The following is a 25,743-nucleotide window of genomic DNA, read 5'->3' as shown; positions in this document are numbered from 1 at the left end:
TGGTAGGACATGCTCACATATGACACAAGGCTATAAGCAATGTAAAGTAAATCTAACATCAAAATCCATCAAGATGAACCAGGACACTTATCAGATAGATCCAGGGACACCGTGACTGTGGTAATCTTCTTATATTTGTTTTTCATAGCCTCCTTCCTTTCAAAATTAACTATGCTAATGAGTATGAGGGGCTACCCTAGCCCCCCTGTGATCTGGCTTTACAGGGTGATACACTGTCGCACCCTCCCCCCTGCTTCATCAGCACTAGTGCACTTCCTGCTGTATTCTCACTCTTGAGGAAACAGGGAGAGGGTGGGACAGTACAACAGTCTGTAAAGCCAATGGACGATGCCTGGATCTATGAGTAAGTGTCCCCGGTTTATCATACTTGATTTTGATGGTAGATTTCCTTTATGCGGATCACGAAGGGAAGAAGTGAGTTACCTCTATATATGTCACGGTCATGGTGACTTTGGCATCTATAGGGTTAAACAGCCAGGTAAGCTCTGCTTCTGAGCTTGTGCGATCTCTATGGCGTAAATGTACGGCAGGATGGGGCAACAGATTGCATTTCCTGACAATTAGCGTAGTGCCCCAACTGCTTTGGCCAGACAAAAAGAGGTGGCACTGGGTGTCAGTCCTAATCTATCAGAAATTAGTTAATAAGGGGCTACCGACAGAACATAGTTGATATTGTTTGTGTATTTAAAATATTTAAAAATTTCCAATGTACTTTATGTATCGATTCCTCGCTGTTTTCTAGAACTCTGCTTGCTGTCATGCAACCAAAAGCTTTGTTGGTTACTTCCTGTGGATAAAAAAGTGATATCACACAGATGCGCGGCTCATTATATCACATGGCTCTGATTATTCTCTGTGATATAACGAGCCGTGCACCTGTGTGACGTCACATGACTATGGGCCGTTATCCACAGGAAGCAAACAATGACACTTCCTATAGAATGACAGCAAGCAGCGATCTAGAAAACAATGAGGAATTTACACTGAAAGTATATTGGAAAGTTGTTAAACTTTTCTTTAGATACACAATATTAATTATTTGCTGAAAGTGGACAACCCCTTTTCAGATCAATTTCAAGACTAATTTTTATCCAGCTATATACCATTAAAATAATTTTTAAAAATGACATACCATACAAGAATCCACTGTACCAGATTCATAACCAGCACATAACATCCTGGATGTGATTGTGTCAAAGTATGTCCGGCAGTGCTCCAAAGAAATGATGCGCACTTCTCCTTCCTGCAGTTTAAATGGCACTGGAAGGGGAAAGAAGACAAAGGGTTAAAAGTGAGCCAATGCCAAGTGATATGGTCTATCCACGACCGCATTACGCTTCATCAAGAGACATGAAAATACCTTCTGAAGGCGCATTTGATTTTCATTTTCCGCAAGGTCTGTTAGTAATCGGACTGTGTGCTGACTTTAAGATCCACTTAACAACCATTAGGAAAATCGTAAGAAGTCTAATGAAATCATCATTTACATTAACATGACATGTAAAGTTAGCATCTACCTATCTGTCAGCGATTGCTATTGGTGGTAGTCGGGAATATTGGAAATGACAGCTAGTTTTTCGAGCAGGCAAATGAGTTTTGCATGGAAGGCTGGAAGCCTAGAACAAACGTGCACCAAGAGAAGACTCTCCTGGACAATGATGGCTCAATTTTAACACAGCTTGAGATGTAAGACTTAATAGTAAGAATAGATGAATGAGGTAAGTGTGCTGAGTAAGGCCGCGGTCACACGTACCGCTAGGCGTCCGTTCATAACTCGACGCTAGTGCACAGGGGGAGGTCCTCGGTCCGAACGCACATGCGTTTCCAGGGAAACGCATGCGATTGTTAAGCAGATCGCATGCGTTTCTCTGGAAACGCATGTGCGTTCGGGCCGAGGACCTCCCCCTGTGCGCTAGCGTCGCGTTATGAACGGACGTCTAGCGGTACGTGTGACCGCGGCCTAAGACGTTTCACACACGTCCATGTTTTTTTTTTTAGACATTAGGAATGGCTGATATCTACTAGAACAGCGCCAGACTACTCAGTAGACTGATGAGAAGAGCCCTTTCTACAACCACCACACAGAGTTACATGAAGGACTTCTTCCCTTCTGCCCTCTTTCAGTTCTTCGATTTAAGGACCTTTGGCTGACCTTTAAAGGTCCTGGAAGGGCTGTTGTATGCAGTTTGCGGAGAGCCTAAATGCATATGCTGTACAAGGATCTCAGGGCCAAATGTGCATTTGGTCAGCACACTGGCTTAGTGGTTAGCACTACAGCCTTGGAGAGCTGGGGCCCTGGGTTCAAGTCCTATCTGGGTCAACATCTGCAGAGAGTTTGTATGTTCTCTCCGAGTTTGTGTGGGTTTCCTCACATACTACAAAACATACTGGTAGGTTGTTTAGATTGTGAGCCTCATTGGGGACAGGGACTGATTTGGCAAGCTCTGAGCAGCGCTGCGTAATCTGTGTGCGCTATATAAATAAAGAAATTATTATTATTATTATTATTATTTAAAGGTCCCTCTCCATTTTCCCTTCAGGGCAGCAGCAAACTTGGTGGGTGATTTAGATGGCCCCTTAAAACTCATAGTCCTCAGTCTGCTGCCCAAACCGTCCATATTATAATCCAATGCTGCCTTTATGCTCTGTTCATATACTGGATTGCTGGGATACCCAAAAATTATATCTGACTTCTGAAAGTAAATTCTAAGTAAATGGAGTAATGACGGAACATGCGAAACACCATTTTATTCACATGGGGCACTCAGTATTTATCCTTTAACTTGATAGCAGAATAGAAAAACTTGGTAATGTGTATAATGTATTAATAATATAATAGTATTAGTCTACACTTACTCTTGTTTCCCATATGACCCCAGCCGGTGATATAACAGTATGTGTCTGGTTCCACCAACTGGCCCTTGGATGGTAAGCAGACAGGTCTAACGTAGCTGGTCTCCACAATGTCTTCATTCAGTTCCACTATGCTGATATCATAATCCACCACAGCTCTGTTGTAGCGTGGATGAAGGATTATGGTCTTAACCAGCCTCGTCTGCATGAAATCTGATGGATGATCCAAGTTGTTTATTCCAAATACCACTTTCCACACAGCTGCATGTTCCCTCCTGAAAAATACAGAACCTTCACTTTATGAAATGCTTTCCTTATTGTCTCATGTACACATGGCTATATCCATAAACAACATAACAATAGGTCAACATGGTCACATTATTACCAGGATTTGGAATGTTGTGGAAGTACTGAGGTCGGGAAGTAAGAGTTCTCCTTACAGAGACTCCCAGTTAAGGCCACCGTGTAGGCATGTGGAGTCTTATAGCCATGGATGCTCCACTAGGGGATTCTGGGAACATATGCAAAGTTTTCCGGGATGGGATAAGGATAACCACGCCTCTTTTAGCTACCTTGTAAGGCAGCTCCCTTGACATCAAGTATGACCTACAAGAAGCCTTATGACATGATGCGGGATTAAAACCAAAACACTATATTCCAGAAGGAACAGACTCCCAACTGTAGACAGCACTGTTTCACCCTGATTGGGTCTCCTCAGTACAGTGTAGGTAACTGGTTTGGCTTTGTCGAAGTACTGAGTATGGGATGTAGTAGACTATAATGTACTGAAAATGTAATGTATGCTACAGTGTTGGGTCACATGATGCAGCTGAAAGATGCAGACAGGAAATGACTGGTAAATGTGAGAAGTTCTGCAGAAGGTCCAATCCTCCTGTGGTGGAATATTCCGTAGTAGGACCCTTTTATATAACACATTAAACTTTTTGCATAATTAAAAAATTCTAATGTACAGTAAAGAAATTACTTCAAAAAAGGAAAGCACGCCATCAAAAAACAATGTTTGTTTTCATGTATCTGAAATAGTAAAAAAAAAACACTTGAAAACTAGAAACAACTGAAAATCTGAAACAACCAATGGGAAGCTACAGCACAGGCGGTCCCTGACTTAAAAACACCTGACTTACAGACGACCCTTAGTTACAAACAGCCTCTGGATGTTGGTAATTTATTGTACTTTAGTCCTAGGCTACAATAATCATCTGTAACAGTTATCACAGGTGTCTGCAATGAAGCTTTATAGAATTCTGGTTCTTATGACAACCTGACATTTTTCAAATCCAATAGTCATAGAGACCAAAAGAATTTTTGGCTTGGGTTACAATTATAAAATATACAGTTCTGACTTACATACAAATTCAACTTAAGAACAAACCTGTGGAACCTATCTTGTATGTCCCCTGGGGACTGCCTGTATAGTATTACATGTTAGTCATTCAAAAGAGAACTCTTCTCTTTGTACCTTCTCTATGAAGTCCATATACGTAGGGCAATGGTCCACAACCACCAGGCAAAAACTCACATTCCCGTTCCCCCGCAGCCGTCTTCTCTTCCGTGTCAATGCATGGCGCTATTGTCGACGGGTTTGATGATGACAATAGAGCAGTGTATTAACGTGGAAGAGAAGTGAAGGAGGAGACGACTGTGGAGGGGGAACGGGGAATTATTTATTACAGAGTTCGGCAGCAACATCAAAAAGGAAGGGTGGTTTTGTTTCAGGAAATGCAAACATACATTTTTGGGTCTAAAGCGACACCGGCCAACCCCCATCCTCCTTCCTGGAGAAGAGCAATGCTTACAGCCAGTCCCTGGTCAGGAGAATCTTGGGGACCACTGCTATAGAGCATATGGCTACCATATGTCTTATTAAGACATTCTTTTTAAATCTTGAGAACTGAATATGTATCCAATGTCACAGTGAAGTTCACCAATATAGAAAATCAGCTTATTTCTCAATCCTTTTGGGTGTTTCATTTTGAGTCCAAACATTTGGGCTAAGACGTCAGAGTAGAAGATTTTTGCTATCATTTGGTCCTGGGTCACACTGTGTAGTGCAGTCTCTTTATAGAGTAAAGATGCATCGACAGCAAATAAAACATCTTTATTTATTAGCACTGAAACATATAAATGTCACAGATGGAAGAAACTATCTGCTTTGTCGTCATAACTGATGAGAACGTTGCGGTGACCTGTGTTTTCCTTCCTTGTGCTCATTTTTCTTGCCAGTGTTTGTTATGTATCTATCACATATATGCTAAGAATGGGGCACTGCAGGGGAGACACTTGTAGACTTATTAAACCGGAGAGGAGCAATGATTTAGACTAAGGGATTGTCATCCTGTATTGTTCCCTGTGGACGGAGATCCTGAAGTCATTAGAACCATTCAATGGAATGACTTGTGTAACATTAGCCTTCGACAAATGTGTGCCTATTGGGCTTTATGACTCTTGTAGACGGGTTTTATTACCTAATAACACTGTCAGCTTTTACCTAATTTACCAAGTTACTATTAGTTGCATAAGGACTGGAAAAATACCATTAAATGCAAGAGAAAATATCTCCTTGCTACTTAATGTAGCTTGTAATCTTGTACTCGGTACAGCAATTACCGGAATGTTCTGTAAAAGCGTCTTCTGACCTTCTCGAAAGAAAAGTCATATGCTCCAGGCAGATTGTAATGATAATAGACTATGGGTAATGAAAATTGATAATTGGTTCATTTCTATCCATGTACACAGGCTTCACCAGTACAGATGGTCTGTACAGAACACCCGACTTACAGACGAACCCTAGTTACAAACGGACCTCTGGATGTTGGTAATTTCCTGCACTTTAGCCTTAAGCTACAATAAACTGCTCCAACAGTTATCAAAGACGTCTTCAATTAAGCTTTTTTGTTAATCCTTATGACAATCCAACATTTTTAAATTTAAAATTTTTTGGCTGGGGTTACAATTATAAAATATACAGTTCCGACTTACATACAAATTTAACTTAAGAACAAACCTATGGAACCAATCCTGTACGTAACCCGGGGACTTCCTGCATTTAGGTCTCTATCAAACAGAAAATGCATGAAATACTGAGCCCACGTTGTGTCATATTTCCATCACATAACACATTTTCTTTTACCCAACTAGATTTTTTGGATAGCTTCTTCTCTAGTGCGCTCCAAAGCAATATACAAGAAAAAAAAAAGTAACTATTTTATAATATTGTGGGGTGTTTAGAAATCGGCACCAAAAATATTTAATAAAAAAATAAAATACAAAACATTAGGTTTTCAAGAACCACCTTCAAATTTGGAAGCGTGCTGACGATATAGCAGATTGAATACAGATGTTTCCATGGGTTTTATCATTTTGCAAGGTAAACAATTGAGTTCCTGGTAACATATTTTGATAACTTTCAATCGCAGTTGAAATTTGTTATAAAAGTTAAAAATGGTGCTGTTTAAGATGCCCTGGGTGAGGATTTTTATTGGCTCAATTGTAAAATGAATGAATAACAAAGGCCTATTTTTGATGAAAATTTCTGAGATTTTAGATTATCTTCTTGAAGATGCAATTTTCTCCATTACTGACTATCCTGAGGCATAATTCCATAAAAAGGCCCATTAACCCTTTTTCCACTGATGCCATTTTTAGTTTTTGTGTTTCCATTTTTTTGCTCCCCTCCTTTAAGAATCCAAAACTTTTTTTTATATTTCTGTGTACGGCGCTGTATGAGGGCTTTTTTTTGCATTGCAAATTGTAGTTTCTAGTGACAAATTGTACTTCCTATTCCAAACTAAAAACCTTTTATGCAGAAAATTATTTCTTTGTCTCACCATATTCTGACACTAATCACTTTTTCATATATATAGAGCTCTGTACGGTGACATTTCTTGCAGGACAAGCTGACGTTTTTATTGCTACCATTTAGGGGTCTGTACAACCTTTTGATCGCTTTTTATTACAATTTTTATCAGTTGCAAAATGGGGAAAATGTGGCGTAATTTTCTTATATGTAATATATCTTATAGCGTACACTGCTGGGAATGACCTAACATGTTTATGATTCTTTTCTTTATGTTTCTATCAGTTCTAGGGAAAGGGGGTCATTTAAATTCTTTGTTTTATTATTGCATTTTTAGACCCCTTAGGGTTCTTTAACCCTAGGGGGTCTGATCACTCCTACTATATACTGTAATACTACTGATACTTTATACTACTAATGCAGTAAACACCCAACACCCAATATGAAGATGACTGAGTTCGTAAACCCTTTTCAAATATCCTTAACAGCAATCCGACATTATAGTATGTCACGTGCCATTAAGGAGGAGACCTGTCATCAAGAACAAAATGCTAATTGACTATCAGCTACAACTCACCCTTCAAAGCAATGTGCCACTGTCAACAACCATTTCTTCCCTATAAGAACACAGCCACAAATGTGCCCACTGGGTTCACTCTGTAGAGAACATTGCCATGGCCACCTTCCAGGACGACTGGTTCTGCCACCAAGTATCCTCTTGCTCATTCGTGCTGCCGGGCGACGTCCACAGTCTGGGGAAACATGTTAAGTACAATATTAACTGACAGTAGAACAAGGTCTGTAATGTATGGCCTCAAGATAAAAATGCTTGAAATATGTCCATATGTCCACCCTATAAGTAGAATTACCAAATGGTAGTCAGGGATTTATGCAATAACTGACCCATCCATAATTTTTCCTTGTGCTAATGCAGAAATTAGATTTACTGTAATGGTTCCAATAACATAGAGGGGGGGATTTAACAATGTGTCTCAGGGTCCGCCAGTCTCTAGCCAGAAATCACTAGTCTTTTGCTGCGCCACATTTATCATTTTATGAATTCTGGTGCAGCATAAGACTGTCAGTTCCTATTTTTAGTTGGTCTAAACTTTGCGACCAAATTTTGGTCACACCCCCTTATTAAGACAAGTCGTAAAAGTACCAAATAAGGTCTAAATGCCTTGATAAATGTGGTGCAACACCACCAGAATTCTGGCGCAAGTATGTTTAAAAAATCCCCCCCATTGGGTTTCTATATTACCTTCTATTGAAACAAGGGAATGATGAATTGCAAACTGAAAAATGACTGTAAAGGTAACAAGATCTTTCTACTTATTCTAATCTCAGAAACATCAATGAGAAGTGCGTTACTTTCCCATGCAGTGTTACTAAGGCTCCCTGTTATATCAGTAAAGCTGTTGGGGCACATAAGGGTGAGACACAATTACTAAACAGAAATTATTTACCGTATATCTAAAAACAAAATCTAACCGTAGACATAACTATCAGAGTAGGAGACAAAGCGGATGCATGTCAGGGTTGGTAATATATCGGGCACTGAAAGATATCTGGGTTGGTAATTTATCAGGATCGGTAATTAATCGTGGTCAGTAACATATCAGGGTCAGTATAGTAGCAGGGTCAGTAATATATCAGAGTCAGTATGATAGCAGGGTCAGTAATATATCAGGGTCGGTATGATAGCAGGGTCAGTAATATATCAGGGTCGGTAGTATAGCAGGGTCAGTAATATATCAGGGTCGGTATGATAGCAGGGTCAGTAATATATCAGGGTCGGTATGATAGCAGGGTCAGTAATATATCAGGGTCGGTATGATAGCAGGGTCAGCAATATATCAGGGTCAGTATTATATTTTATGGTCAGTAACTTATCAGGGTCAGTAATATAGCAGGGTCAGTGATATATGAGGGTCAGTGATAGCAGGGTCAGTAACATATCAGGGTCGGTTTGATAGCAGGGTCAGTAACATATCAGGGTCGGTTTGATAGCAGGGTCAGTAATATATCAGGGTCGGTATGATAGCAGGGTCAGTAATATATCAGAGTCAGTATGATAGCAGGGTCAGTAATATATCAGGGTCGGTATGATAGCAGGGTCAGTAATATATCAGGGTCGGTTTGATAGCAGGGTCAGTAATATATCAGGGTCGGTATGATAGCAGGGTCAGTAATATATCAGGGTCGGTATGATAGCAGGGTCAGTAATATATCAGGGTCGGTAGTATAGCAGGGTCAGTAATATATCAGGGTCGGTAGTATAGCAGGGTCAGTAATATATCAGGGTCGGTATGATAGCAGGGTCAGTAATATATCAGGGTCGGTATGATAGCAGGGTCAGTAAGTTATTGAGGTCGGTATGATAGCAGGGTCAGTAATATATCAGGGTCGGTATGATAGCAGGGTCAGTAATATATCAGGGTCGGTATGATAGCAGGGTCAGTAATATATCAGGGTCGGTATGATAGCAGGGTCAGTAATATATCAGGGTCAGTAGTATAGCAGGGTCAGTAATATATCAGGGTCGGTATGATAGCAGGGTCAGTAATATATCAGGGTCGGTATGATAGCAGGGTCAGTAATATATCAGGGTCGGTATGATAGCAGGGTCAGTAATATATCAGGGTCGGTATGATAGCAGGGTCAGCAATATATCAGGGTCAGTATTATATTTTATGGTCAGTAACTTATCAGGGTCAGTAATATAGCAGGGTCAGTGATATATGAGGGTCAGTGATAGCAGGGTCAGTAACATATCAGGGTCGGTTTGATAGCAGGGTCAGTAACATATCAGGGTCGGTTTGATAGCAGGGTCAGTAATATATCAGGGTCGGTATGATAGCAGGGTCAGTAATATATCAGGGTCGGTAGTATAGCAGGGTCAGTAATATATCAGAGTCAGTATGATAGCAGGGTCAGTAATATATCAGGGTCGGTATGATAGCAGGGTCAGTAATATATCAGGGTTGGTAGTATAGCAGGGTCGGTATGATAGCAGGGTCAGTAATATATCGGGGTCGGTATGATAGCAGGGTCAGTAATATATCAGGGTCGGTATGATAGCAGGGTCAGTAAGTTATTGAGGTCGGTATGATAGCAGGGTCAGTAATATATCAGGGTCGGTAGTATAGCAGGGTCAGTAATATATCAGGGTCGGTATGATAGCAGGGTCAGTAATATATCAGGGTCGGTAGTATAGCAGGGTCAGTAATATATCAGGGTCGGTATGATAGCAGGGTCAGTAATATATCAGGGTCGGTATGATAGCAGGGTCAGTAATATATCAGGGTCGGTAGTATAGCAGGGTCAGTAATATATCAGGGTCGGTAGTATAGCAGGGTCAGTAATTTATCAGGGTCGATATGATAGCAGGGTCAGTAACATATCAGGGTCGGTATGATAGCAGGGTCAGTAATATATCAGGGTCGGTATGATAGCAGGGTCAGTAATATATCAGGGTCGGTATGATAGCAGGGTCAGTAATATATCGGGGTCGGTATGATAGCAGGGTCAGTAATATATCAGGGTCGGTATGATAGCAGGGTCAGTAATATATCAGGGTCGTTATTATGTTTTATGGCCAGTAACTTATCAGGGTCAGTAATATATCAGGGTCGGTAGTATAGCAGGGTCAGTAATATATCGGGGTCGGTATTATGTTTTATGGTGAGTAACTTATCAGGGTCAGTAATATATCAGGGTCGGTAGTATAGCAGGGTCGGTATGATAGCAGGGTCAGTAATATATCAGGGTCGGTAGTATAGCAGGGTCAGTAATATATCGGGGTCGGTAGTATAGCAGGGTCAGTAATATATCAGGGTCGGTAGTATAGCAGGGTCAGTAATATATCAGGGTCGGTAGTATAGCAGGGTCAGTAATATATCAGGGTCGGTAGTATAGCAGGGTCAGTAACATATCAGGGTCGGTATTATGTTTTATGGTGAGTAACTTATCAGGGTCAGTAATCTTTCGTCTTGAGATGCTACGTTCTTCTAATCTGACTCTTTTATCTATAAGGGTAAACTTTTGCTTCCAGAACATTCATTCTGATTAATGGATCCTGTGTCAAACTAATTCATTTATCTAAAAGGTTCTTCAGTCACAGGCTGCTATTTTGTGAAACCCGACCTGCCTGTTGCTGAAAAATGTCTGCATTTTAAGCCACTTAAACGTGAATGTGACGCTGTGAATTCTGATTTCAGCTGCCATCTCTTCTCCTTGTGCTGCTTTCTATTCCTGTACATCATCCAGTGCCCTTCACGTAGGAGCAGCCGACCACAGGGAGGATTTATTAAATAAGTGTTGACTTATATACTACAGACAGCATTGTCTATTAAATGAGAGCAGGTCGATGTCATGATGTATAGTGGAGATTGCCCAGACAATCCTGGCTTGGGTTTTCCATTGTTCCTTAGGTGGATGCACTTTTATTGCCATCATCTTCCTCTTAAAGACATAATCTTTGGCAAATATATTTTATAAAGTGTTTAATTTGGGTTTTATTAGTTTTCTTTATAGCCCTAAAGCAACTCTGTGCAAGGGGTCACCTACTTGCTGTCAGTCTATGAGACTATTGTATGGTGAGAATTTGAGTCCTATTAATATGGTGCAGGGTTGCATGACGTACCTGCCTCTTAGATATTGGGATCTAAGGCTATTTCTGTCAGTAAAGCTACTGCTGGGTCTCGGTGGCTCTGGTGCCGTGTTGTGGCGGATGCCATATCATGCTGAACCCACTAGCATAGGAAGCCACTAAAACTTGGTCACCGTGAAAAGGTTAGTGGGTCTATACCATCTAAGTACCAAGGTTCATATTTATTGTACCCTAGTGGCAATAAATCAATGTACTGTATAATGTGCTGATGCTCAATCCATATCCCCGTCAAGGTCCACATGTATAATAATAATAATAAAACAGTTTGGTAAAAGGTTAATAAAAGTGATAATCACAATCTTTTGCTCTTCTGCTCCCCGCTTACCAGGTTTCAAATAAGGGGTTGAGTGGAGATCAAAGCAGATGGGACGGTGCGTCCCAACAGATTTACTGTAACTGCTCCCAAAAACTCCAACCCCAACTGATATAACTTTCAAATCTGGCGCTCGACTTACTACAATGATAAATAGACGGGAACCTCCGAATAATTCTGAAGGATCTCACGCCATAAGCCAATGATTCCCAATTGTGCGTGAAGCATCGGCTGTATATTGTAGGTTTAAAACACAACAAGGGGGACATTAATCATAGTGGGTCTCAGGTTCGCCTATTTTTGCGCTGGTTTGTTCTTTTTTTTGGCTTGTGATCCATCCTTGTGAATTTTTTTGGAAGTGCAGCTGCTCAGAGTAGGTGCATTTTTGCGCCTTTTTTGCGCCTTTTCAGGCGCAAATTTGTGATAGATGCCGTGCAAACATTTGTATAGTAGCCACTCACTATGTCTGATAAGGTGCAGGGACTCAAAACCACAAAGTGCCGGACTTTGCCGTACGCCAGAAAATTGCGCAAAAATGCACCAAATTAACGAGATGCGCCAGATTTTTGCGCAAAAAAACGCTCAAAATAGTCTAACAGACTATGATTAATTTCCCCCCAAGTGCGGGTCATTTTGAGCTGAGAAATCTACAGCACGCTTTATTTTGGGAAAGAAGAAACACCGCCCATCCAGAAGTCAACCAAAGGTGGGAAAGTCCCACAATCCCCAGTTAAGTCAGTTTACACACTGGTCAGTTATGAACTGTTCATATCTGGAAATTTGGATCCTACCAAAGATGTTTCTCCACCTACTACACCTTCCCTTTACTAGAGTGAAATTGAGAGATTTTTTTTAAACTTTTTGAAACTTGTCTCAGTTAATAAAACTGGCTAAATGTGATAACTCTTTCCTGTCCACTTATAACAGCTGGACTTTGGAAAATGCATGCAAAATGTTTCAACATGTTTGTGCAAGTGAGCCCAACATTATACAAATGACTTATTTTGCAACTTTTTGTGATCCAGAATTCTGGCATAAGGAGTTGATAAATGTCCCCCTAGTTGCAAAACCTGTTTGCTAGTAGCATTTTAATTTGAATTGTCTCTAAACTATAGAAGCTGCCAGAATCTTTCTAAATCTACAGTATATTGTCAGTATTTGACATGATACAAAAGAACTTTAATGTAATAGTTAGCTTAGTATAATCACTAAATCAATTAAAAGAATGTATTTTCAATTACCTTCCTTGGTACACAGAAGGGAAATTTTGCTTTTGCTTTCACATGACTGCCTAGTAACAAAAGATAAAAAAATAAAAAATTAATTAGAATTATAATTTATAAATAAATAAAAGAAATGATAAATAAATAAAAGAAATAATTAACAATAATTTTCATGAAGCAGTATATATACTGTATTTACTTATATACTTATATACTGTAATTACATTTTATTTCTTCTGGTCTCTTATACTACTCAAGGCGAATCCACAGGATGGATCATGATCGATAGTGATTGATCACTTGTGGACATCCAACACACCACAGCTGATATACATGACGGTCAGAGGTGGAAGAACCCTGCTCAGTCTGTAGTATATTGGCGCACTGCAGCCACAGGTCTCATAGTGGGTGAATGCAGTGCAGCCACATGACTAATTCACTGTAGAGGGAGATGTGGTTTTTTTTCTACACATCATCCATAACATTTTAAATTCATGATAACTGAGGAGGAGTGGCATTTCTCAAAATATATACTGTATTGTTACCTAATTTTTTTGTAAAATAAAAAAAAGCATAAAATACCATATAAAACATTGTAAGTTTTAAATATTTTTATATTTTAAGCAAAAAACATATCCAGTGATCAGATGCAGGATTTAAATATAAAATTAACATTGGTTTGTAAATATTTTTGTATGCATCTTAGATTTGGTATACAAGTTATGTTTTTGTGAAATGACATGATATTAATTTAACTGTTTTCTTCATAAAGGTTTTTGTTATTAAGGTTTGTGTATATTTTGGCGTGAGTGACTGTGGTTTAATTTTTAATATTGTGTTCGGGGTGTTATGTACATTTTAATAATATTTCATTAAGAAATTTTGCTTTGTAAAGAAATAGGTTGTGCCTGTTACCAAGTTCACCTTAGTAACACCTTTTAACTCTCTGTTGATAGGAATATCCCAATTCCAGGCAGAACGTGGGATTATTTTCTGCTCTTTCTAACTTTATTTATAAAATTCTTAGCAGTGAGTTTTAACTCTTCCTGCTCTCTCCCTGGCTATAGTCTTCAATGAGCATTATTTTCTAACAGAATAGTTTCTTTCCTGTCTCTTACTTTTACTTTCTGCTTGATAAGGAAACACTGGCTGAGTAGTGATTGATATGATCTTCTGTTACAAAATAGTGCTCATATAATACTATAGCCAGGCAGGGAACCAAAAGGGTTAAAACCCACTGCTCAGCTGTATAAATAAGTACAGGCATGTAATAAGCCTCCATAGGCACACACTATAAAGGCTGGAATATGGATCTTGACTGAGAGATTAATGCTGATACTAAAGGGGACTTGTTGTGTTTTTTTTTTTTTCAAATTAAGCAAAATTTCTTAATAAAATATTTATATCCCTCCCCAAACAGAATAATTAAAATGAGCTCAAACAACAGTTACACTTTACCATAATAAATAGTGGTGTGTGAATCCCCGGACAAGCTATGTCTTTATTATGTTCTTTCAGAAATAATAAGCAGGGGACTCCATTTGGGGTGCTGGTGCTTGCACCGTATGTTGAACAAAGTAAACTGTCAATTTGCCGGATTGGCTGTTTGTCCTCCAATCTGGCAATATGTCCTGGTTGCGCGGCCAAAACCAAATGTGAACTTTTGGTCCACTCATCTCAACTTATTTGTTATTATTACACATTGGTTTTATATGTTGCAATTTAAACTGCTGTGATTTACTTTTATGATATAAAATATAGTATTATGTATTAAATTGTTGGGGGCACTCCATGTTTATCAGGATAGGATCAGTGTATGTAATCTCCATTGGAAACATTGTATTGCAGATTGTAAAGGTCACACAGAAAACTTTGATATCTTATCCACAATGCTGGTCCTTTACATTGCAGCCGATGGCAAATCTGCAGTGCCTAACCTTCTGCTTTTACATCCCACATGACCATCCACTAATAAAATACTAACAACTGTATTGCCCACTGTAATGAATGGGGTTGTATGCTACACGTAAATACGGCCATATATACGGCTGTTTTTATACATTTGTGTGCATGACGCCCAAGTTGTAGTATGAAAATCCACAGACAGTTACATGAATTCACCCTAAAAATCATGTGCATTGTTTTGACTCAATGAAAGGACTAGCCAAGTATTGGATCTGTCAGCATGACCTTTACATCATTGGCCTATGGATCAATTTTCACTGCGGGGTCTGCCAATATGATATAACCTATAAAGATTAGAAGAATCTTTCTTTATTGTTTTCTGATGTTTTGATTGAAATTGATTTGCAACATTACATCTGAGAAAGTAAAATATTCTAAACATATGAATAGATGATAACCGTATGGGCCCTTCTCTCTCTACATATTAACCTATTTTGTGTATAAGAGTGCATGATGTTTCTATACTGCACTATAAGTAATAAAAAACAGCAATCCCAAACAACTTCACTTTAATAACATTCTTTTATTCTGCAAAATAACTATAGATGCCGTATGTTCAGATGCTTGTGATTGAAATTGGATGAATATTTTTAAGCCTTTTTCAATTAAAATTAATAATAATTATTATTTTATTTATATAGCGCACACAGATTACTAATTAGTAAAATTACTAATATTAAAGACAAATCTAAGATTGACGATGTTGGATCCTTATAACAAGTGCCTCTGTGAACTCTTTCCCTTTAAAGATTAAAGATCTTTACTTCTTCTTAATTAAAGGGGTTTGCCCATGAAAGAAAGTTATCAAATTTTGATCCCCCCCAGTTTACACAGTAAAAATAATTTTTAACCCCTTACTTTGCAATTCTACTCAGTTTTATCGATGTTTTTGCTCCTATCACTGTCTGGGCTGGTTAGTGTAAGATTCAGCATTGTGTGGACAGGCACTAGCTGAGCAGATACTTCATGATCCCTCTGTGCTATGAGATGCTGTGTGCTGACAATGTGCTCATATTATTATTGTACTGGGTTTAGCTACACTTTTATTTAGCTTCTGAACAATCTACTAATATCTGACACATAGAAAAAGAGAGTTAAAACAAATCAGAGTCATGAAATGGATATAAGACAAAATTACACACTCAGCACTGCCTCCTGTCCCTCCCCCTGCTCCTGCAGTATAAGAAGCTATAGGAATCTGCCCGACCATAGTCATGAATTGATGGTCATATCTAGGGACAACAAAAATGTAAACACCAGGACTGGTAGAGACAAGTTGGAATTATATCTGTGAAATGATGTATTTTTGTTAATAACCGTGAATTAGAGAAAGTGTTATTTTGTTATCCTGAGTATATTTAAGAATTTTGTCTTTGTAGGAATACTCCTTTATTATTTACCCACTTCCTTATTATTATTATTATATTAAAGAGGGATTGTGAATCTTGTCAGTAACAATAGCTTTCATCACTGAGCTACACTGATGACTATCTATGTTAATTAGGTGCCAAGGTGACATTTAGTTATGATATTGAGACCAGTAGGGCGTTAAAAAGGCAGAGCAGGATGGTTCAGATTTTTTCAGAAGGTTTACATTTTTTCCCTAACCTGCACAACCCCAGAAGTCAAGTGCTCCACCACTACTCTCCTCTAAGATACAGAGGGATTTTTTCTAGTAGTTTTTCTGGCAGTTTTCTAGTTTCTCCGAGCTTCATGTTTGGCTCTGTTGGAAAACCGGCAGAGACTATAGCAAAAAACTCCACCACTGCACAACGGCTCTTAGGTCCCAACTAGGGGAGTTTGCACCCGTATTTAGATATGGCCTTCAAAACAGAAGTCTTAATGTATTTCCCTGGTGAATAATAATAATCAATTTATTGTCCCTGTAAGGAAATACAGATGTTACACACTGTGACAAAATAAAAACACAATAAAACAAAAAAAAAATATATACATTTACCACAAGTATACAGAAAATTACAAAATATACAACATGGCATACTGCAACACGGCATTACCATAATAAATACCACACACATTATAAAAACATTAATAAAGTGGTAGTGGAAGACATTTAATAATCTGCTACACACATTGCAACCTACCCCTTCTATCACTATATTGTCTGATTGCAGTCTCTGTAGCCTCTCTGTCCTACATATCCATTGATTGACCTGCAACTATATTTTGATTCATGTTTTCAACATCGCTTCTAATTTTCTCAAATCGTCTAAGCATTTACTTATTGATCACTGCCTTCCACAAGTCCAGAAGAATGCCAACGACAGACCCGGCCTTCCAGACCCGATTCTCAATCCTAGCTCTATCAAGCAATGCTATTACCGTTCACCCAAGCTGTTTCCAAAAACAATAGTAGACTCTCCAATACTGATCGATTAAAAGCAATGTAACAGACGACTGCAAATATCAAATGATTTTATGGAGTGAAGAAAATACAACTCACTCTGAAATGTCTTAATCTGTTGATTAACGTTCCAGTGCACTCAAGTTTTCTATCAACATATACACCTAAGTACCGGAAAACTTACTCAACTATAATATCATTCATGCAAACCGGGGAACTCTTTACACTCTTTGATATCCTAAAATCGATTATCAGTTGTTTTGTTTTTCCTATATTGAGTATAAGTCCACTCACAGCACATTATCTGCATAGTGATTCACGGTACTACCATATACAGACTCGGAGATATTTCTAATGCAGGCCACCACTACGGTGACATCAATAAACTTCTGCAGGAAACATTCCCCACTATTTTCTCTAATGTCAGTGTGAAGGAAATTGTGACATTTCGGAACCCTGAAGGGTACGTAAGGTCACTCAGTTATCCTTTTTAGACACTCCTACAACGCACGGGTTCTGAGAGGCGCAGGAAGTGATTTAAAATTGTCCAAACAACTTTCGGATATAGCACAACAATAAATCACAGCCCTTAATGGCTATAAGATCCCTTTCACTAGCGAACCACGGACATGTAGGTTCGGTATCGAGATAAAAGAGCAATGCAGGTTACATTTACATATATGCAGTGCAGGTTACATATATTTAATTGCCTTAAGGGCAGACTAGACAATTCAGTACATACAACAGATATATATACAGTAAACAGATACACAGACGGCACTACAAATCTCAGCAGTTCAGTGAGTTAGTTACCTTGTGTGTAACCCTAATGTGGATGGATAGTCCACACTTTAAGATCCTCCCTGCACTTGCTGATGGTAAGGGTTCCCCCAGGTGAAAGACAATGTGGCCTTAAAGGTGCCAGTTTATATCAGGTGCAATCACACCTCTGTCCACCCAACAGGAGGGGTTATGGTTCCCTCCTACCTGGTATCAATTTCCGAATACTGGAGAAGCCCTAGCTTCTCAAGGGGAAGTCCTAGGGTCATGGTTCTTGTATCATTGGATTCGGCCGAATCCCTGGATCGCATTGATACCAAACTTGAACCATTTGCTATGGTCCTACCCAGATATATTTATATCTCTGGACCCAATGGTGCTAGAGCCTCAGGGATTGGACCACTGTGATTTCCTGATGACAAGATATCCAAAAATGTAGTTGCCTTTGGGCTCAGATGGACCATAACTCCATAACTGTCCTTATTCAACCTACTGGTTTAAGAGTTTTTATGGCTTTTTTCTCTCCTGTTTGAAAATGGAGGGGGGGTGCATGGAGATCGGCTGAAGAGGTCCTTTGAAACTACCCCTCTTGGAGTGATCGTAAACAACATAGCTCAATGAGGCCATTTGTGCTGAGGCTGGGGGAAAGTGGGGAACTTTAGTAGGATAAGGCCCTCCTCCTCCTGGTCACATTGTGTATCAGCCTTATACACAAAATAAAAATGGTGCTAAAACCATTCCCTTTCGGCCCCAATACTACAAACTAGTTCATCAGATAATGTACTCTCTAGTTTGTACTCCCTAACATACTCCCTAGTTTAACACACTATGGTCGAGATGTCCGATAATCCTGGACCCAATTAATAGGGTAATAAGTAGCATTAATTTCCTCCAGATTTGCTCTGCATAATAGTGTTAAACACACAACTCATCCTGGTAGGTACAGAAGTCTGAGATGTAGACCACCTTTACGGTGATGTATAACATATTTTCTGCTTTCCATCGAACTGTTGATGGTCTCCCTACAGTTTTCCCATTGCTATTATAACCTTGTCAGCAGATTTAACATCAAAAACAGTAAAAAATATGTGAATTGCCATGAAAAAGTGAGACTCATATAATGACTCCAGCGATTCACATGTATCACAGAGCAGCAACTTATATCTAAAGCCCGTTACATGAAGTGTGAAAAATATGCTTCTCATTAGAAAACGATCCATCTATTAAGCTGGGGAGACTGTCATAACCTAGATGTAAAGGTGATAAGTGCTTGCAGAAGGTAAAATCTCTTCATATTGTTAAAAGAAATATGTAAAGATGGGCGGAATAGACAGGTTTCTATCTAAAAAACCTGGAGCTTAGCCATCATGTATAGTTTAGAGGCTGAATCTGTCCCATAAGTTAACTACTAGTTTTATTGTTTCTAGGTTACCACACCAACTTCAGCCACTGTTACTTTAAAGTGTTACCGTCATTTAAAAAAATTTTTGATATGTTGTAGGGCAGGTAATTTTAAGCCCTTTTGCAATTGGATTAGTTACCCGAATCTTGCTCCTTTCTCTTGTATTCTGCAGACTTCCCCTAGATGTCAGTGATCTCTTAGATAGCTGTTGCTAACCACATCCGTCTTCACAAAGGAGCAAAGACTACAGAGCAGGAGACACGCCTCCATTTCTCTCCCAGCAATCAACTGTTCAACTCATGGCTCACTGCTCCAGCAGTTGTGTGCTGACAGGAACACTAACTAATGTAGTAACCAAACACCTAAACTCTCATCTCTCTCCCAGCTTTCCCTACACTTGTGAATAAACAAATAATCTACACAAACAGAAACTGAAGCTGTACCCTCACCCCATCACCTCACACTCCACAGCAGGAAATGGCAGAAGATACTCTCCAAGTCTTCAAGCTGTGCCCTTGTGTGCTGTAGTTTTACTTAGGTAGGTACATAGGTAGGTTGGTAGATGATAGATAGATGATAGATATAGATACATAGATATATATGAGATAGATAGATAGATGATAGATATGAGAAAGGTAGATAGGATATAGATAGATATGAGATAGATAGTTAGATATGAGAGATAGCTAGCTATGGTGTCATTGGTCAGCAGCGCGGCTTGTGATGAGGTGACAGGAGGCAGGTCCCGCCCCTCCATCTTGCTGATTGTAGTTTTTTGAGAGCTGGTAACCATGGTTGCTATGGGCCAAAAAAGATACTAAATGAAGACCGAGACGCAAAATACTTTGAGGAATGATTCCCAGGGACCCCTGGATCAGAATTATGTTATTCAGTGTTTTTTTTTTTGCTCAGAATGACGGTTACACTTTTACTCTTGGTTGCATATGTCCACATATGAGTGTCATGATGAACCTTGTGGGTTCAGTCTGAAAACCCGAGCCTGGACTTCAGTAAGAAGATTGGGTTCGGTATTCCTCCTAAACCCCCCTCCCCTCCTTTCTACCCACAATCGGCATGGTGTTTACTCTTTAAATGCCACCGACAAAGCCTTGGCTTAACCCAAACCTGACAGCATCCGATCTGTAGTCATGAGATGCCCATCTTTTAATGGAAGTAAATTTGATATTATGTCAAGAAGAGATAGAGACAAAATGTCTCTATATGGCCACTTAAATTTGTTCTTAAATCTATGTATCTACTTTAGGTATTACAATGACTATTCATCTGACCACGCATAGTGGTCATAGTCATAGAAATTTCTTCTATCATCTCAAGAAGATTTCTTAGGTGGTGCAACATCTGGTCTTCATTAGTCTTAAATTTGTTGCCAAGGTAAAAAAAAGCCACAAAAATGATAATTGAATAATTATTTTACTGAAAAGAAATGCATGTCATACTTCATGCTTTTACAATGAGAAGGAGATTAACTGATGACAGCTCTTAACTGTGGTTCAATTTATTGTTAATGACAGTAATACTATAGTTTTCTATAAAACAACTGAAATTCTTCTAAAATCTAAATTTTATATGCAGAGGATTCAGTTACTTAATGACAAAACACAGGCGGCATGGCTACAGACACCCATCATATAAAATGGGTCCATAATCTAGTGGGTGAGACTTGAGAGTCAAGATGAGATCACAGAGTTTAGGCATCAGGTACACAGATGTGTCCTCCTATAACTTGTTTTCTGGTGGAGACATCCCTAGATGAGTGATACGGGGTAACCAGCTTTCAAGTCATATCCCCTTACCAAATCTGGTTATCTCGCACAGCATATCTTGAGCCAAGAGCTAAGTTAAGAAAGGAGACGTGTGTAGTTATGGCTGGACTAAGGAAGAATAACAAGAACCACACATAAGATATCTTCATTCCTTACCCTGGTAACAATAGTTCATGGAACACAGATCCATTGTGTGACTTCCACTCAGGTTTCAGATGCAACAAGTCCTGATGCTCCGGAGTAAGAGAATTGAGGATAGGTGTAACCATCGTCATCGGGGGACCTCTGGAAAACATGGAAGATGGGAGCATTGGCATGATGACGTTTGTGACATGAAATTACAATTTTCTAGTTATTACAGAACGCAGTAATAAACCTGGTGCCTGAATGGATCACTATAATGACATTATCAGCTGCATCAAAGGGCGCATCAACTACTGAAGTCTGGGTTGGTCATGTAAAAATCATAAGAAATTAAAAGTATATTAAAATTGTATATAAAGTGTATTTTAAAAATTACACTCCCACTCCAGTTCTTTGGCATACAGGACATGAAAAAGTCACCTTTTTAGGCACATGCCAAGGTACCGTAAAAACTGTCAAAAGTATAAATACTACTGACACAACAAACCTTACAGATTTAAATTGGGATGTGTGAATGGCCTTCGCTGGTATCTACACAGGGACAACACACATACTTCACCAATGAGCTGTAATGTCGCACATCAAACAAATAATGGGTATCTGCCCTGGTTACATAGATAAATACACTCTGCAAAGCAATCTACCTGGAAATTTGAAGTTGGGGTTGAAATTGGAGGTATACAGGCTTCCCTTATAACGTCCTCTTGGATATTTATCCGATGTTATAAGGGAAGGACGTTTTAAAAAACTAATTTTCCGTTGTCATTTCCAGGACTGTGAAAACATTAAAACATTGTTCATAGAATCCAATCTGCAGGCAGCATGTTATAGAGCAGGAGGAGCTGAGCAGATTGTACATAGTATCCTATCTGTAAGCAGCATGTTATAGAGCAGGAGGAGCTGAGCAGATTGTACATAGTATCCTATCTGTAAGCAGCATGTTATAGAGCAGAATGAGCTGAGCAGATTGTACATAGTATCCTATCTGTAGGCTGCATGTTATAGAGCAGAATGAGCTGAGCACATTTTAAATAGTGTCCTGTCTGCAGGCTGCATGTTATAGAGCAGGAGGAGCTGAGCAGATTGTACATAGTATCCTATCTGTAAGCAGCATGTTATAGAACAGAATGAGCTGAGAAGATTGTACATAGTGTCCTATCTGTAGGCAGCATGTTATAGAGCAGAATGATCTGAGCAGATTGTACATAGTGTCCTATCTGCAGGCAGCATGTTATAGAGCAGGAGGAGCTGAGCAGATTGTACATAGTGTCCTGTCTGCAGGCTGCATGTTATAGAGCAGGAACGATGGAGCAGATTGTACATAGTGTCCTATCAGCATGTAACACATTATAGAGCAGGAGGAGCTAAGTAGATTGCACATAGGGGGGATTAATCAGAGCTTGTGCACCAGAATTCCAGAAAACAAGCTCTGAAATAGGAGCAGCTCACAGCGTACGACTCTTCTCGGCTCCTCCTGTTCTATACTACACTTCTAGCTGATGAAAAGTGACAGGTTTCCTTTAAATATATGGTGTCACAGTGCAGTGTGGATCACGAGGAGTCTATGGCATGAGGATTCTTCCTTCGGATATTTAGTACTGTTCTCTGGCCATGTAGTAAAAGACAATTATTTCCAAATTTAGTAAGAACTACATCCATGACATGAAACATGCCGCTATACGTTCACATAGTTGAAAGCATCTGTAATGAGTAGTAAAAAGGTCAGAGACAGATTTACCGAAATGAACTTTAGGATTCCCTAAAACTTCTACTAGAGAATTCGGAATGAACTACACTTATGTCACGCACAGCCTTCTTCTTCATATAAGGTTAAGAATCATCCTTGGGTTTGCTTCCATGGTGCACCATCCCATAACATGATGGATTCTCACACATAACTCCCGGTTAGTCAAGGATAGCACAACTTGGACACCACCTCAAAGAAAAAAAATCCTGGCCCTTATTACAGAGATGGCTGCCATGTGAGGATGCTTAAAGTGCAACTGGCAGGGCTGACTCGTCCTCGGTGCCCAGATCTTGCATTTTGGAGAGGTGTATTTTATATATCCCCTCCAGGCTTATTGAACAATTATCACACATGGCTCTTATCAGTATTTACATGGGTAGACACTAAGGGCTGTCAAACAAGAAAGGAAGATGAGATGTCAGAAGTGTTGTCAACTGTGCAGAATTATTCATCTATTTATCACAAGGCATTAGTGTATTAGTTGTCATACGGCTGCCCTGTCTGAATGTCAGAAAACTGATCCAATCATCTTCTTGACCAAAGCTTGGACATTTCATATCAGGCTTACTACTCCTTGCTTGCTATAGATTTATTCTGAGCTAGTTGGCGTTCATCTTGTCTTCTGTGACCCTTTGACAGTTTCGAGACTATCCATTTGCCTATCGATTTTGTACTGCGTTTATCCTCTTGGGTTATGACCCATATCTTCTCTTTGGTGTTTGTATTGTCCTGTGTTTGCACTCAGATACAGGAAGGGAATGTCAACCAGTTGTCATGAACTACTTAGGGTAGGCTGGTCAATTAGGTAGGGACAGCTGGCAAGAGCTTAGTCAAGAACCCAAAACAGTAATTTATTTGAATGATTCTTTTGTAGTATTCACATAGGGTTGGGAAGTAAGAATTCTTCTTACAGAGGCTTTGTTACTTAAGGCCACCTTCTAGGCGTGTGGAAACTTATGGAAACGGTAAAACGCAATTTCACGTCCAGGGTAGTGGCGGAAATAAAGCACTTCTATGCTCACGCTCTTGCATGGATTACTTCATATACTTGCAAAGATCTCCCACATGAGCAATTATACTTCTTCTGTACCCACTAAATGGAAAGCATAGGCATCACCAACTAATTAATACAATTATACTCACAAAAGTATATATGTAAAAGGCCTGTAAGATAAAAACAATTCTGTTCACGCAAACAGTCTTAGCCGGGATCCCAGGGTTCCGCCAACTAAAGGCTTCTTCCGGGGAAACCCTTTTTTATAATGAAAAATACATTTCAATGGAGTTATTAAAATCTGGAGATGAAGAACCATTAATACAAGTTATTCTCTCTTCATAGTATTTATTATTACTACAACTACTGACCTTACCCTAAACCCATTTGCCTGCAGACCCATTGAGATAACTCTTCTTCCCATTCGTCAGCACACACTTCGTAGTCAGATCCTGCTCTATGAATTACCAGGGACGTCAATGAACTCACATTATGTGAGGCAGAAACTATAAGGAAAATTGTGAGAATTTAATAAGTTAGTAAAAACATAATACTCAATGTTTTAAACTTCTATTTAATATTTAAATATTCTATTTTTATTTCCATTACCTGAAGCATAACTAAAGATTTTATTGTAAACATTTCTGTAACATTTTATTTATCTTTGTTAGACTTTTCCCCTCTACTTTCATGCAGGAAGCAGTGTTTCTGAAGTATGTTCACATCAAATAGATTATAAGGAGGGTTAAACTACACTCCTTTCATACCAAGAGAAAATTTTACTTGATAATTCATCTCTGTGATGTGCTTAGACTAGAAAGTGACTGTAAGGAGTTACTTAATAAGAAACTTTATCAGCTTCTCCTTATTTATCAGCTGTGTGTATGGGAGAGAAAGCTGATTTAGACACACTGCTTAGTGAAAGAAGAAGGCGAGAGAATAGTTATATTCCTTTAATAAATAATATTACAAAGTGTACTATTATCATATGCACTATAAACTTCTGTAAGAATACAAATTGGCTTAAAATGTGCAGATTGTGAGTAAAGCAAGTAGAACATGTTATACAAGGCACAAATGGTTTTTTTGTTATTTTTGTTCATCTTCACTGGCACATTTGCCCCAGTGTCTCATCCATATAGAAACCAGTACCTGCTACTGCAATTCAGTCTCATTCAGTCCATTGTAAGTGAATGGAAGGAACTGTGGTACCAGGAACAGTGAATTATTTGTACAAGCCATCATCCTTTATTGTGCAGAAGAGGAGGGGACTATAGTAGCACTACATATCTTATACCAAACACCCTATTTTATTTCATATCCTCTTACTAGACAATGTTAATCATAACTTGTAGACTTTATTGCCTGTACGATGAACTTATCGCTCCATACAAAGTTACACATTCATGTTAGATGTTAAATAGCCATAAATGTAGAGTGTTGCAAGTTTTCTATCTCATGGAAAGGTTTTAGTTTCCTGCCATGTCCTGGGCCATTCAGATCACAAAGATCTTTATGACACTTTGGGGCAGATGTATTATCCTATCTGCACCAAAAAATTGTCGGGAACTCACGTTTTTTAGGTGCAAAAGTGTTGCAGATCATTCATAATGAGTTTGCGCCAGAAAGAACAGATTTTTCCGACTATCCCGACTCCTCCGTC

The 25,743-nt window shown here is 39.1% G+C and overlaps 1 protein-coding gene across 2 annotated transcripts in view; it reads right to left on the bottom strand.

Annotated features, from left to right (window-relative positions):
• CORIN (corin, serine peptidase) overlaps positions 1–25,743 on the bottom strand; it is a 154,433-nt gene that overhangs the window by 2,397 nt on the left and 126,293 nt on the right. For both annotated transcript variants that reach the window (XM_072124787.1, XM_072124782.1), the window contains 6 exons: positions 24,457–24,586; positions 21,352–21,480; positions 12,918–12,967; positions 7,269–7,443; positions 2,878–3,149; positions 1,154–1,281 (listed from right to left, as the gene is read on the bottom strand). In XM_072124787.1, coding sequence (XP_071980888.1) covers positions 1,154–1,281; positions 2,878–3,149; positions 7,269–7,443; positions 12,918–12,967; positions 21,352–21,480; positions 24,457–24,586 — 884 coding nt within the window. The remainder of the gene's footprint in view (positions 1–1,153; positions 1,282–2,877; positions 3,150–7,268; positions 7,444–12,917; positions 12,968–21,351; positions 21,481–24,456; positions 24,587–25,743) is intronic.

The sequence above is a fragment of the Engystomops pustulosus genome, chromosome 1 (genome assembly GCF_040894005.1).
Source record: "Engystomops pustulosus chromosome 1, aEngPut4.maternal, whole genome shotgun sequence".
Lineage (NCBI taxonomy): Eukaryota > Metazoa > Chordata > Amphibia > Anura > Leptodactylidae > Engystomops > Engystomops pustulosus.
Note: the sequence above shows the minus strand (reverse complement) of the source record. Positions and strands in the feature narration are given on the sequence as shown.